The 15095-nt window shown below is 40.3% G+C and overlaps 1 protein-coding gene across 11 annotated transcripts in view; it reads left to right on the top strand.

Annotated features, from left to right (window-relative positions):
* The window catches only part of ABCB4 (ATP binding cassette subfamily B member 4), a 74783-nt gene that overhangs the window by 55836 nt on the left and 3852 nt on the right, over positions 1-15095 (top strand). For 7 of the 11 annotated variants that reach the window (XM_047840545.1, XM_047840526.1, XM_047840499.1 and 4 more), the window contains 7 exons: positions 2657-2757; positions 4557-4697; positions 8027-8183; positions 9682-9879; positions 10849-11055; positions 13827-13973; positions 14421-14594. In XM_047840545.1, the coding sequence (XP_047696501.1) occupies positions 2657-2757; positions 4557-4697; positions 8027-8183; positions 9682-9879; positions 10849-11055; positions 13827-13973; positions 14421-14594 (1125 nt within the window). The other 4 variants (XM_047840507.1, XM_047840537.1, XM_047840562.1 and 1 more) reach the window with 4 other exon arrangements.

Genomic DNA, 15095 nt, shown 5'->3' with positions numbered 1-15095 from the left:
CTCTGGGCTGATGGCTCAGAGCCTGGAGCCTGTTTCCGATTCTGTGTCTCCCTCTCTCTCTGCCCCTCCCCCGTTCATGCTCTGTCTCTCTCTGTCCCCAAAAAAATAAATAAACGTTGAAAAAAAAAATTAAAAAAAAAAAAAAAAGAAATGACCTTATGGCAAATGAAAGATAACCTCTTGGATTATTAGTCTCCGTCTTGGTAGTCACTGTGTATGATACAGGAGAAGATCCCCAACTTCTCTGGTCCTCACTTTATACTTTAATGAACTGAGAAATTTGATCCAATAATGTCCCTTCTTTCTTCCAGCTAATACTCTCATTCTAGGAACCAGAGAATAACCTGGGGTGGCCAGTCTGAAATTATTTTTAATAACCACTTAAACCTAATAAGGTTTTTTTTTAATATAGCGTGAGTGGGGCACCTGGGGGGGGCTCTGTCAGTTGAGCATCAGACTCTTGATTTCTATGCAGGTAATGATCTCGTGTTTGTGGGATTGAGCCCTGTGTCAAGCTCCGCAGTAAACATAGAGCCTGCTTAAGATTCTCTCTCCCTCTCCCTCTCCATCTGCCCCTAGCTCTCTCTCTCAAAACAAAACAAAAAACAAAACAGCTGTGTGTGTGTATATATATATATTTATAATGTCAGAAACTAGAAATTTTAGATGTTAGCAATGAGTCATAATTCAATTTTGTTTACTTAGTTAACTCTTAACACAGAATGAGGGTTAGAAAAAAGGTCCTGGAACACCCCCGCCCCCCACCCCCATCACAGTTTTTTGGTTGTGGGTTGTTTTTGGTTTTTTTTCCCCCCACAAAAATAAAAGCTCTTACTAACCTGGGTATAGATTAATCATGGTTAAGTACATCAGGATTTGGGATCCATTTCCATTTTCATTTCTCAAAAAGGGCTTGGTAATGAGGATGTTGACTCTTTGGCTGGTAAAGAGGTGGGGAGAGGCTGCATTTAATCCTCCTGACAAGGGCCCTGCCTAATGACTGAAATTATAACCCCGCTGAACCAAGCCTAGCCCATGACCAGAAAATCAAGAGGTGAGTGTGAAGTCATTAACAACTAGCTTCTCCTTGTGTAAATTACAAAGCAGGGCAAGCAGTAAGCATGACAGGTTACGAATGCAGACGCGGAATTCTTGCCTACTTTTCAACTCTGGAGCCTCAGCGAGTTAGTGACTTCTCTGTGCCTCAGTTCCCACATCTACAAAAACAGGAAAATACTGATCTCACAGGGTTGGTGTGAGGCTAAGTGGGAGCCTGTCAGTTAAGTGAAGGAATACCTGGCACATAGCAAAAGCTCACAAAGCAAGTATTCTCTAGTCTGGCTATCATTACCATTAGATTTTTCATTTCTAATTAAAGATAAAAGGTCATTCAGCCTAAAATATCGAATATCTTGCCTTCATCTGGTTGCAGAGAACTGATGTAAAAATCTTAAATCTGATCAAACAAAAACATAAACTCTTATGCTCTTTGTGTTAATAGTTTAGATGAGCCACCTGTGGAACTATGCTTTATTTGTTTTTAAATGTTTCTTTGTTTTTGAGAGAGAGAGCAGGAGGAGGAAGGGCAGACAGAGAGGGAGACAGAGGATCTGAAGCAGGCTCTGCACTGACAGCAGAGAGCCCAATAGAGGACTCAGACTCAGGAACCGTGAGATTGTAACCTGAGTCCAGGTCAGACCCTTAGACCCTTAACGGGCTAAGCCACCCAGGTGTCCCTGGAACTATGCTTTAAACTAAGTCACAGACCATTAACATTAGTCAAGGGTGGTTTGGCTATAAATGTCAAAAAACTGCTTTGACTGGCTTGGGTAAAAAGGGTTTTGAGATAAAGACACAGGGAAGTGCAGGGAATACAGATGGATTATATTACTGTAAAATCGCCACCAGGTCCTCTGTTAGAGCAACAAGCTCCATGGTGTCTGAGTCTCTTTACACCTTTGTTCCCTTCCTCCCCTGCTGAATATTCAGACCAGCTTCCTCCGCATACCCAGTGTGGCTCCCCACATGGAGACCTTCATCTCTGAATCCACAGGACATCCTGGGTCAAGCAGTGGCCTCCAAGTCTAGTAAACCTATCCATCTGGTGTCTGTCCCTAGTTTAAGCAGGGACTTAAGGCAGAGTTATGTTGTTTACAATTGGGATCTTCGTTCCAGTTGTGAGTGACCAGTTTCTCTAGGGATATGTGCATGGAGGAAATGACCGGCCCCTTCAGTGGGCCCTTATAAATTCCATAGCGTAATGCTAGGACCCTCTCTTTTAGGGCCCTACCCTGTAAAGAAAGCAAAGCCACAAAAGGCTGTGACTAAAACCAGTCAAGTAACTAACTGCTGGCAGGGCTGCAAATAAAAACCGGTTTCTGGTGTCGAGACCAGTATGTTTGCTCTAAGCTTGTCAGTCTCCCTGGACATCTGAAGACTTGCCCACCAAGTCTTACAAGATTTGCTTTTAAGATGTCCAGTTTTGTCACAGAGTTCATCTTGAAGAACACCTTATGCCATTGCTGTCAAAACTGAAGAAATTAAAAACCTGTCAACAAAATGTTGAGGATTCTTTTGACAGAGCCCTAAAGTGTATATTTTTCATTATCCAAAAATGAAAGTCCCACTTCTCATCAAGATCTGTTCTACGTTACAGATTGCAACGGAAGCAATAGAAAATATTAGGACAGTTGTGTCCTTAACCCAGGAAAGAAAATTTGAGTCGATGTATGTTGAAAAATTGTATGGAGCTTACAGGTAATGAGCATATGTGATTGTTGCTTAGAAACTACTGCTTTCCTGAGGTTTTATTATTGTTCCCAAAAGATAATAAAAATTGTGCTCAAACAACAATAGAACTGGAAGGATGATATTTTCTCAGTAGCTCACTGAAAATAAGTAGTTTTTTGATTGCGCTATAGGATTGGATTTTTACATCTCTTGTAGAAAAAATAGGTGTGTTCTCCAAGACCTAAAAGACACAGAGGTCTGTGCAAACAAATGTTCCTTAGTGTAGGCAACTCAGACACCCAGTGTGGGCGTTTAAGGATAAATATTATTTCAGGGAATTCCTCAAACTTTTATTTTCTTGGAACTGTGTAGACTGAACTAAAGATGAGACTTACTTGGTTAGACTATTCCATTTGTTCTCTGGATGAGGACCAGACCCAACCTACTCTGAAAACACACGTCTCCTGTCTCACTAGTTCTTACTCGAGCAGTTTAAGAAACTCAGTGGCACTATTTGCAACTGGTTTCCAACCAGGCAAGGCCTAGTTTTATAAATGAAAACTAACAAAAATGAAAACAACTTACAGTACAACTTTGTAGACGAGAACAATAGTTCGAACGCTTATAAATTTGAAATGGGAGAATTGAAATTCTCATTCTATCTCCTTAGTTATGTACACTTCATGAAGTAATTTTTCTCTCCATTTGATGCTTGACATATACGTGTATGTGCCATTACCTAAGATTTCTGGTTAATTTGAATTGCAAGGGAATTAAGGAAGAATTCATTTTCAATTTGATTATAATTTATTTTTTAATTTTTTTTTTCAACTTTTATTTATTTTGGGGGCAGAGAGAGAGCATGAACGGGGGAGGGGCAGAGAGAGAGGGAGACACAGAATCGGAAGCAGGCTCCAGGCTCTGAGCCATCAGCCCAGAGCCTGACGCGGGGCTCGAACTCACCGCGAGATCATGACCTGGCTGAAGTCTGACGCTTAACCGACTGCGCCACCCAGGCGCCCCTGATTATAATTTAAAGATTGAATAGCATTGTAAATTGTTGAGCAATTTTACATATTGACCATGCTCACAGGATATAAGTTAAAATATCCAAATCAGTAATATTTTGAATTTTCCCATCTTTCCAAATGCCTTCCTATTTTAATCTAGGAGAAAATAAATTACTGTTCTTTTGGAGGATTTAGAATACTGAAGTATATACAATAAAGTAGCTATGCTGATAAAGGATAGCATGTGGTCTAATTAGAAATGGTGTCAAACACATTGTATTGGGGCTGGTGGGATCTAGCTCAGGGAGGAGCTTCTGATGGGTGTCTGCATAAACCTCAGTGACCCTACTTGTCTGAATCTGAAATGTGAATTTGACGTACGAGGCTATACCTTGTCATTATTAGAAGGCAAGATAGTAATGAAGAAATTGCATTGAGACCATTCCAACTTTAGTCCTAACTTTGACATCCTCCACATTTTTGATAAAACAGTCATATTTATATCATAGGGGTTGAATATCTGATTGACTAGATACTAACATTTAATAATATCAGCACCTCTCATTTGAACAACCAATAATGAGGTGCTTTGCTAGACATTTATATTTGTTTAATCCTCAAAAGAATTCTGCATCATGCTGTTTATTCCCATTATACAAATTGGAAAACATGATACACAGAGAGATTGTCACTCACTCAAACTAATAAAACTGGAGTCAGAATATAAACCCAGCCTTAGAAGCTGTTGCTCTTTCTATGACAAAGTGCTAAGAGAGGCCAAAGAGAGGGTTATGAATATACTAACTTGCCTTTCAGGAATTCTGTGCAGAAGGCACACGTCTATGGAATTACTTTTAGTATTTCACAAGCATTTATGTATTTTTCCTACGCCGGTTGTTTTCGATTTGGTGCGTATCTCATCGTGAACGGACACATGCGCTTCAGAGATGTTATTCTGTAAGTAAACTTAAAAATAGATTATTCTAGGGGTGCCTGGGTGGCTCAGTCGGTTGGGCGACCGACTTCGGCTCAGGTCATGATCTCACACTCCGTGAGTTCAAGCCCCACGTCGGGCTCTGTGCTGACAGCTTAGAGCCTGGAGCCTGTTTCAGATTCCGTGTCTCCCTCTCTCTCTGACCCTCCCCCGTTCATGCTCTCTCTCTGTCTCAAAAATAAATAAATGTAAGGAAAAAAAGTAAAAAAAAAAAAAAAATTCTATAAAAAGGTTTTAGAAAAAGGTTTTAGTAGGTCTATGTAAAGTTTGGGAATAGAAAAAAAAACACGTGCTCTAAAATGAGGTCAGAGAGTTGAATCTGCCACAGAAATCTGATCTTGATAATACTCCAAGTACAATTTAAACATCCGAGTTGAACTAAAATGAACCAAGCTCCTAAAAATGATCATATACCAGAATTGTAATACACAGAACTCCAGTCAAGAGGAGAGCAAGGTTTCTTATTGTGGAGTGTAGGCAGAAATAAATTGTAATGAGAAAATCGCTGGTTACCATGGACTCAAAACAGAGGGTTAAATAGCTTGCTGTTGATCTGCAACTAAAGATGGCATTGATAATGGGATGGGAATGCTTAACTGAAATCTGGCAGAGCCTTGTTCCCCTGACTAGGCCTGGGATGACCTTGCCAGCATTGCCTCGTAGCCTCTCCTTTTTTCTCGGTTTCCAAGGCTAACCAGTGGTCTTCCTAACGGATGCATTCCTCTTTTCAAAATATGCTAAATACATTCAATTAGGTTGCATTCTTGTTTTGCCAAAGGGAAGCCATTCTTTTTAAGATCACTGGGAGTATTTCTGCTCTAATGGGTTGATTTTAAAGTAGTAGTAGTGAGCAGCCTTTTTTCTGAACAGGGTCAAGACAAGGAAAGCGTTTTCATCCAAAATTAAAATAACTATGAAAAAAGGTATATATAATGTTCATAGCTTTCAGGATCCCAGCAGGAAACAGATGCGCCTTCAAAGCAGTAACTAAGAGTTTGCTAAAGGGTCTGTTTATAAAGGTGTGAGAAGAGTTAAGGTAAGCACTACCCAGGAAAGCTGTGAACACCCCAGCAGTTTGCAGCTAGGAACCAATCACTGAGAGCCTCAGCCTAAAGGGCCAGAGGAGGGGAAGAATCTCAGAACACCGCATAGGGGGGCGTCTGTGGTCCCTGATGGAGGGACACCAACAACACAAGAACCTAACCAGACAGAGCCAATACCCTGGCCTCACACTCCTCCAGCCCTCCCTTCCCCTGCTGTTGCCTTTCATGGCCAAACCCCATCGAAAGCCAGAGGACAAGAAAAACCTTTTGATGCCATCCATGAAGGTCAGCCTCTCAGGCAGGAAGTGAGATGGTACAAGATGGGGGGGTGGGGGTGAGGTGGAGAGCAGAAAGTGGTTGGAGGGGCACAAATGGCAATATCCAGCTCTGGGAATTACAACTTAGAGTACTTTTATTTTCTAGAAGAGCATCACTGAGAAAATTGGCCCTGCTTTTTTGTTTCTACTGATGAGGGAATATGAGTCAGGCTAGCCCAAGCTAGCAACCCCCCACCCCCACCCCAGTCCCCAGGTGGGATCTGTGTGATACTCCTTGGACACTCCTGGCTACCCAAGAACAAAGGAAAAGGGTTTAAGTGCTTGCCGTGGTAGTGTGGGAAACTAAAGCAAAAGAAAAATTAAATTCCCTTACGGCCCTCAGCCCATTGACCAGTCCTTGAAACTGGCAGAGTGACCTCCCTCCAGGAGCTGAGCTGCTTAGATTATGACACTTTGTTAGGGGCAAAAGAGAACCTTAGCTTATTATCCCAACCTCAAGGATCCTGTAATTCTACTTCCTTTATCTCAATTGCCCCAGGATATATGCTGGCAATCATACTCCAAGCTTATGCCCCCCCTCCCCAGTATACATTTGAAGGGTCTCATGGCTGGGGTTTTATTAAATGATAAAAAATGGCGTTTTCCTAGCAACAGCTAGCCCTTCAAGGTCCTGGAAACCTTGCTTCCAAAATTCCTTAGAGACTTACTCTCTCCCTGACCCCTTCCCAACCTGAGGGTATATAATGATTTACCCGTCAAGACCCCCATACCATACAGCTCTTCCCCCTACATGGGTCGTGTCCCCATGCTTTATTAAAATCACCTTTTTGTACCAAAGACATCTTCAAGATTTCTTTCTTGGTCGTTGGCTCTGGACCAGCCCACCATCTCCCCAAAACTTCATCACTACCATTAATAAATTAAATTCTGGATAATTGGAAGACAACTTTTTAATCTTCAATGCTAAAGCTAATTTATAGGCTATATCAGAAAGCTAGGCAGCAACATGCTGATTCATTACTATTTTAAAATTTAGTTTTTGGTAACCAAACTTACCCAGTATTTAAGGGAAAGCCTTATTACACCCACCATTCCTGCCCCCTGGTGTACTTAAAACATATTTTGATACCTTAGATTTAGAAGTTTGGGACATGAAGGTTTTTAAAAAATTTTTTAAGTATTGCTAGATAAAAATTTTCCTCCCCTCCCCTTTTTCTAGGGAAGCTCTGATGTCAGAAGTAAATAGTTTTGTGGAGATACAGATCTCAGAATCTTTAGCCCTTCCTAAAAGATACTATAATGTATTATCATTCTACAAAGAGAAGATCATTGGAAAATAGAACTTTAGGGCAGTTGTTTTTCTGAGGGTAGTGCCAATAGTTAGCTGAATTGTAAGAGAAAACCTAGTTCTAGTAAAAGAACTTATTTTCCCTAACAACATTTCTTTAACTACAGTGATTAATACTGTTTGGGAGCCTAGAAGAAACTACCAACTGGAAGTCAGGGCCAGCAATTCAATAGGAAACATCCTTTCTTGTTGGAGGCTGATCACACCTGCCCCCAAACCCCCCCCAGCCACCCTCCAACCCCCCACACCCTCCTAACCGCCCCCCCCCCCCCAGCACTCTGTATGTACTTCATTCCGTTCCCTCAGGTCTAAAAAGGGTATAACTAGTCACTAAAAGTACTTGAGGTGACAGTCAGATTCAGTTATAAGCCACTTCCTGTAAAAGAAAAACCATGGCAAGTTACATCAATTTTTGCTTCTCCTCTAGATGTCCTTTGTTAGTGGAATTTCATGGAAATGTGTGTAGTGGTCTTGTGGTGGGGTCGGGGGGAGGCAGGGATCAGTGAAGGGGTACCCAAGGGAGTAAAGAAAATCAATACTAGTAAGCAGTATGTCTTTGGACTTCGAAATATCACAGAGCTAATTATAGAAACTAAGGTTTTCATTCCTCTCCTTCCTTCTAGGGTTTTTACAGCGATTGTGTTTGGTGCGGTAGCTCTAGGACACGCTAGCTCCTTTGCTCCGGACTATGCAAAATCCAAGCTGTCTGCAGCCCACTTATTCATGCTGCTTGAAAGGCAACCTCTGATTGACAGCTACAGTAAAGAGGGCCTGAGGCCTGTGAGTTCTCCGTTGCCTGATGAATGCTTGCTTAATTTTTCCGAAAGGCTTGGTGTCTGCTAGATTATAACCGCAGGATACGTTTGTAATGATTCTATCAGCCTGTTTTAGCTTACTCTGGGATATTTACAGGGCTAATATTTGGACTGCATCCTTAACAGTTTAACATTTCATAAGAGGTTTCAAGGATTCTGAAATAGAGTACACTGAAAGTAAGGAAAGAGGAGCCTGGGCTCAGTGAGTGGAGCATGCGGCTCTTGATCTTGAGGTGGTGAGTTCAAGCCCCATGTTGGGCATAGAGCTTACTTAAAAAAAAATTTTTTTTAATCTTGAAAAGCTAAAACCTCCTGTATTGAATGAAAAGTCATAATAATGAAATTTTAAAAAAAATTAAAATACTCCAGATATACAAGAACTGAGTAATTCCCATGAAAACTGTTATTTCTGCATGAAGGTCTATGCATGTAATTCTATGGGTAAATGCAAATAGCAATTGTGCTGGGGTGCCTGGCTGGCTCAGTGGATATAGCATACAACTCTTTATCTCAGGATTGTGAGTTCAGGCCCCATGTTGGGTAGAGAGATAACTTAAAAACTACAATCTTTAAAAAATATTAAAAATAGCAATTGGGCTTTAATCACATTTTGTAATGACAGTGTTAAATTGGTAAGAAGGCTCCTTCATTCACATTAAGAGTAATAATGCTATACTGTCTCCAAAGTTAATTCAAATTTAGATCTGAATGTTCGTTGTAGGACATGAGCTGCTGTACATTATAATGCACAACGAACGAGCAGTGTGGGGAAAGAAATGAGGAGTTAGTTTTTCTGGGACTTTATGATGGATGTCACCTGCTGAGAAAATGGCCATGCCCCATGAATGAGATAAAGAGGTGGCCAGGGGGTACCCTGGGTGGCTCAGTTAAGTGTCTTGATTCTTGATTTCAGCTCAGGTCATTGATCTCAGTGTTCATGAGTTTCAGCCCCACATTGGTCTCTCTTGCTGTCAGTGTAAAACCCTCTTGGGAGTCTCTGTCCCCACCCCTCTCTCTGCCCCTCCTCTCTCTCTCTCTCACAAAAAGTAAAAAAAAAAAAAAAAAAAAAAAAAGTGCCAGGGTTGGAGGCCAGGGCTGTCCACCGACACCTCACTCAGACACTGCACTGAACGCCCAAGCCTTTGAGCCTTTGGCCACTGGCTTGGCTCTAGCCTCAGAATCCTCATCTGGGAAAGCTAAATAGTTATCTAGATGAACCAGAAATTGAGTTTAGAGAACAAGTTTTTCTAATGTGACTCTAACTTTTACCGCATTCTCCTATCTTCATTTTATGTAACAACAACTTGCATTCAGTAATAACCAGTGCCAACACTTAAACTGAATATGAATTTTATGTCTTTCTACTTTATCTTTGCTAAAGTTGCTGTGAAAGACTTGTAATAATTATCAGACCAATTATAATAGCAACATTAAACTTTGGTGTTGTTTTATTTTGTTTTTAGGATAAGTTGGAAGGAAATGTGACATTTAATAAAGTCCTGTTCAACTATCCCACTCGACCAGATACCCCAGTGCTTCAGGGGCTGAGCCTGGAGGTGAAAAAGGGCCAGACGCTGGCCCTCGTGGGCAGCAGTGGCTGCGGGAAGAGCACGGTGGTCCAGCTCCTTGAGCGGTTCTATGACCCAATGGCCGGAACAGTGGTGAGCACACTTTCTTAAGTTTGTAACCTGATTTAAGGCTTTACTTCAAGTGGCTGATAAACCAGTATTCTTGTAATGGAAAGAAATGGGGCAAATAAAGGCCTATAATCCTATTTGGTGTGATGACCACATTCTATAAACCTCAAACTGGCACCCCTAGATGAGGAGATGGGAACAATAGGGTAACAATAGCTTGACTACACTGTGTAGGTATGCTGTACTAATACTCTGGTGGGAATATCTTTATTTATGGAGAGGTCAAGACTAAATGTACTTGTTTCTATTCCCTCACCCAGAAGGTTACTGCATTCTCAGCTAATATATCACAAGACTTCTCTAGAAGCACTGCGCCTCCTGCTTAAAAAAAATCACCACCACCAAAACCATATTCCCAAAGACAGTGTCCTTTGAACTTGTTTTATGTAGTATTGAACTCTTGTCCTCAGTGCCATCAGAAAGAGAAATGGGAGAAATTTAAGGCTGGTAGTTCTCAGGGAAAGAGTGGTAGAGGTAGGACAGGAGATATCCAACTTTTGGAATCTGGGGCCACATACTTACCAGCTTTTTTAACTGGTCCACCCAGAAAAGGGGAGTAAAGTCAAGTTGAAAGGTTGGAGTCATTCCAGGAACAGCAGATATGAGTAGGACACCTAATTGCAGACTTCTAGAGGCAGAAGGAACACTGGCCTGGAGGAGGGCAGATAAGGACAAAGAGGAATTTGGAAAGACCAGGCCAAATAAGCTACCATTTTGCTGGTGAGATACAAGAAAGGATGGCCTAGTCACCATAAAAATCATTTTGTTGGCCTCCAACAATGTGAGCACTTAAAGGCTGGGAGTCTTGTTACTTCACAAACTGATGATGCCCACATGCAACAATGCTCCAAATGGTAAATCTATTAGTTTATGATTTGGGTTTTTTTTTTTCTTTTTAAGCCCGTCTTATAGTTTGTGGACTTTGGTTTTCAGCTCTTAGATGGTCAAGAGGCAAAGAAACTTAACATCCAGTGGCTCAGAGCCCACCTTGGAATTGTGTCCCAGGAGCCGGTCCTGTTTGACTGCAGCATTGCTGAGAATATTGCCTACGGAGACAACAGCCGGGTGGTGTCACAGGATGAAATTGTGAACGCAGCCAAAGCAGCCAACATCCATCCTTTCATCGAGACCTTACCCCGTGTAAGTTAATGCGTCACTTCTTAGGATGAAATCAGTCAACTGCAAACGGTTTTCATCCTCCAAGCAGTACACAAAGTTACACACCAACAAAATCTTAGAGGAGAATTTATCTCTTTAGTAGCACTGGGACCTTGGACAACACACTGAACTGCATACCGTGTTTCCTTCCTGGCAAATGAGAATATTAGTCATCATGTCTAGATCTTATAAATGCAGTGAGAGGCAAATGAGGTGACATTAGCTGCAAACACCGTCTCTCAGGTTGCAAACTGGTGGCTGTGGGCTGTATTCAGATTGCAGTCCTGTTTGATTTATCCCTTATGGTACTTATATTTTTAATGATTTTTGAGGTAAACATGGACATGTGGTTGTAAGGAACAGAGATTTTATGTACCCTTTACCTAGCTGCCTCCAGTGCCATCTTGCCAAACTGTAATACAGTATCACAACCAGGATATTCACTGATAGAACGTGCTCATCTTAGATCCTCTAGTTTTAGTCGTCATTTGCTTCTGAGTTTAGTTCTCTGCACTGTTACTGCACGTGCAGACGCCTCCCCAAGCATCCCTCATGTTGCCCCGTTACAGTCAGGCACCTCTCCCTTTTCTCCTCACTCCACCCAACCTTTGGCCAACCACTAAGTTTTCCATTTCTCTAATTTTCTACTCTAAGAATGCTATATAAGCATGCATAGACTATTAAGATGAACTTTTTCCACGCAGCATAATCCCCGCAAGTTCTTGTTCTCTATAGTTCATGCCTTTTTCTCTCTTTAGTGCCATGCCATCCTGATTAGTAGGACGAGTAAGATTGCATGGTACGGATATACCAGCTCGTTGAGCCATTCACCTGTTGAAGCCTATCTAGGTTGTGTCTAGGTTTTGGCTATTAAAATCTCCTAAGTATTACTGTACAGGTTTTAGCGTGAACTGGAGTTTTTATATCTCAGATACATGCCCACAAGTGCAGTTGCTGGACCATATGGTATTTGTGTGTTCAGTTTTCTAACAAACTGCTTAACTGTTTCCCAGAGTGTACCATCTTGTGTTCCTACCGGCAGGTGTGAATTACAGCTTCTCTGCATCTTTGCCAGCATTTGCTGTTGTAATTCTGATAGGTGTGTAGTAATAACTCATTGTGGTGGGTTTCCTAATGAGAAATGTTGAACATCTTTTTACATACTTACTTGGAAATACAGACTGTATTTCCTTTTTGGTGAAATAACTTGTTTTTTTACTTATTTTCTAATTTGAAAAAAATGTTGAGTTCTGACATAAACTTACATATTTTAGTTATTAGTCCTTTGTCAAATACATAGTTTACAAATATTTTGAGCCAATCGATAGCTTATTTTTTCATCCTTTAACAGGGTGGGTCCTATGCAGAGCCAAGTGTTTAATTTTGATAAGGTCCAGTTAACACGTTTTCTTTATACACATTGTGCACTTGGTATCAAACAGGGCTATTTCCCTAGCCCCAGGTCTTGAAGAATTTCTCCATTTTTTTTTTAAGTTATATATTTTCGGATAAAGTTTTTCTTTAATGTTTCAATTTATTCATTTGGAGAGGGCATTATTCTCTTATTTGCATGGTCCCCAACTCTCCCTTGTGAGCTTATTGTAGCTACTGCATCTGTAGCCAAAGTGCATTTAAGTCACTATGGATTTAAAAATGAGAAAAAGTTCAGTGGAACAATTTTCTCCAGTAATTGGTAAAGGTGAGTTGTCCTGCAAAGATTATTTGAAACTCGAAAGTGATGGCAGGGATCATTAATCTTGTGTCTCAGCTAGCATCTCAGGTTCCACTGAATTAAGCTGAAATAAATATTTTTACCTTTTGTCTTCTGCTGTAACTAACAATCACAGTCATACACTGTCAAACCCTCCATGTTGGTTAACCTTACTCACCCTTAACACCTAGTCATGGACCGTCATATAGAATTTGATTAGCAGAAAAGCTAAAGCTTCAGCTTTTTACTGACATTGGGCTTGAGGAAATTCACATTACTGCCTAAGCCCTACAGTACTTTTTTGGCCCTTTATTCCTTCTGCTTTTTTTCCCCCCAGCCTAGAATGTTCTTTCTCAAGATGCAGCTTTCCAACTTCTTTCCTTCATGCACAAAGGTTTCTTTCCTTCATGTATCTCTTGCTTGTTCTCCTGCTTTCTCTCCATAGTTGCTATTTGCTGCTTCTGATCTTTCATACCATGTTGAATATATTACTCATTTGGCACCTATTTGACCTTAAATAGAGTGCTGTATAGGTGGCTGATCTCTTCACATTATAAATTCCTTCAGGGTAACAACAAAAAAAGCTGCCTCCATTTTTATAGTTCTCACAGTTGTTGGTATAACAGGTATTCCATAAATATTTAAGTGAATGAATGAGTTGAAAAGAGAATACACTAGGTTCCATATGAATATTTAACCTTAAAGTTAAAACTCAAATATTTATATTTAACCTTTAAAGACTGCAAAGACATCAGATCAGTTGGCATTATGAGAATGGTAGGAACTCAAGAATTTATTGCTCAAATTTCTGTTGCAGAACACTAGTGAGAACTAAAGAACTTTCTTCTAGTTTGATGGTGATTAAGTGGGGGGAAAAATTAAATGGATCACCAAGTAGCTGTTATGTAAACTTCTGTTTCCAAATATTTTTTTCCTGTTAAGCAGAACTGTCAAATGTTGGAAAGTACAAGTTTATTCGGTATACCATGAATCAGTTTGGGGGGTTAGGACTTGATTAACTTTACTAATGGTTAACTTGCAGAAATATGAAACAAGAGTGGGAGATAAGGGAACTCAGCTCTCAGGAGGTCAAAAACAGAGGATTGCTATTGCCCGAGCCCTTATCAGACAACCTCAAATCCTACTGTTGGACGAAGCTACATCAGCTCTGGATACTGAAAGTGAAAAGGTGTGGCCTCTGCCCTGATGTTCCATTTACTCTGCATAATAGTTTTTGTGCGCTATCAACTACGAGAAAAAGTAAACAAATTTTTCCCAAATTTTGTAAAATTATCTTATTTCCTGAACCAAAAATATTCAAAAGAAAAAAGCAGCATACATCACATTTTTAGCACAATAATAAAATAGAAATAAAGGGGGACTAATAAGATAATGAAAAATTAGAAAATAATAAAAGGGAACTAGTAAGAGAACTGGACAGAAAACTTAGATACCTGTGATTTAGTGAGAATCGGTTTTTATTCTAATTAAAAAGAAAATACTTTTTAAATGCCATTTATGTAAATTTACATGCATTAAAACCAAAGACTCAAAGATTCAGAGATGAGAATATAAGAAGTAAAATATTCTTCTGTGATGGTGAAAGTTTAAGGTTTCTGTTCTGATTGATCATTAGATTGTGCAAGAAGCCCTGGACAAAGCCAGAGAAGGCCGCACCTGCATCATGATCGCTCACCGCCTGTCCACCATCCAGAACGCAGACCTAATAGTGGTGTTTCAGAATGGCAAGGTCAAGGAGCATGGCACACATCAACAGCTGCTGGCTCAGAAAGGCATCTACTTTTCCATGGTTAGTGTCCAGGCTGGGACACAGAACTTATGAACTCTTGTTACATCTTAAAAATAAATTCAAATTATAGCTTTCTCTGATTTAAACTAGAAATTGTTTTTTTTTTACAAAGAATCATATAATTCAGATGTATCTCATTCCATAAGTTTTAGAACAGCTGATTTGCTGATACTATAGCATTGCAAGTTCAGGAGTTACAAGTGACACCTGTCTTGAGGTATAAAAATGGCAGCCTAGCAGTTATCAGAAACATACAGAGAAAAGACAAGTTCAAATAAAATAAAGCTATAGAGCTAACAGCACAGACACAGGGAAACTTCTTACTGTCCTGAATAGCTGGGTAGATGACAGGATAGATTGGAAAATTTTCCAAAGAAAAAGGAAAAAGACATTCATTGTTCCACTGCCTACTGTCTACCTTGGTGAGTTTCTAAACTATCCTTTTGGGGACCTGAGGTTTGTTTTTTCCAAAAGAATGGATTCCCAACTTTATCATCAAAG

The sequence above is a fragment of the Prionailurus viverrinus genome, chromosome A2 (genome assembly GCF_022837055.1).
Source record: "Prionailurus viverrinus isolate Anna chromosome A2, UM_Priviv_1.0, whole genome shotgun sequence".
Classification (NCBI taxonomy): Eukaryota; Metazoa; Chordata; class Mammalia; order Carnivora; family Felidae; genus Prionailurus; species Prionailurus viverrinus.
Note: the sequence above shows the minus strand (reverse complement) of the source record. Positions and strands in the feature narration are given on the sequence as shown.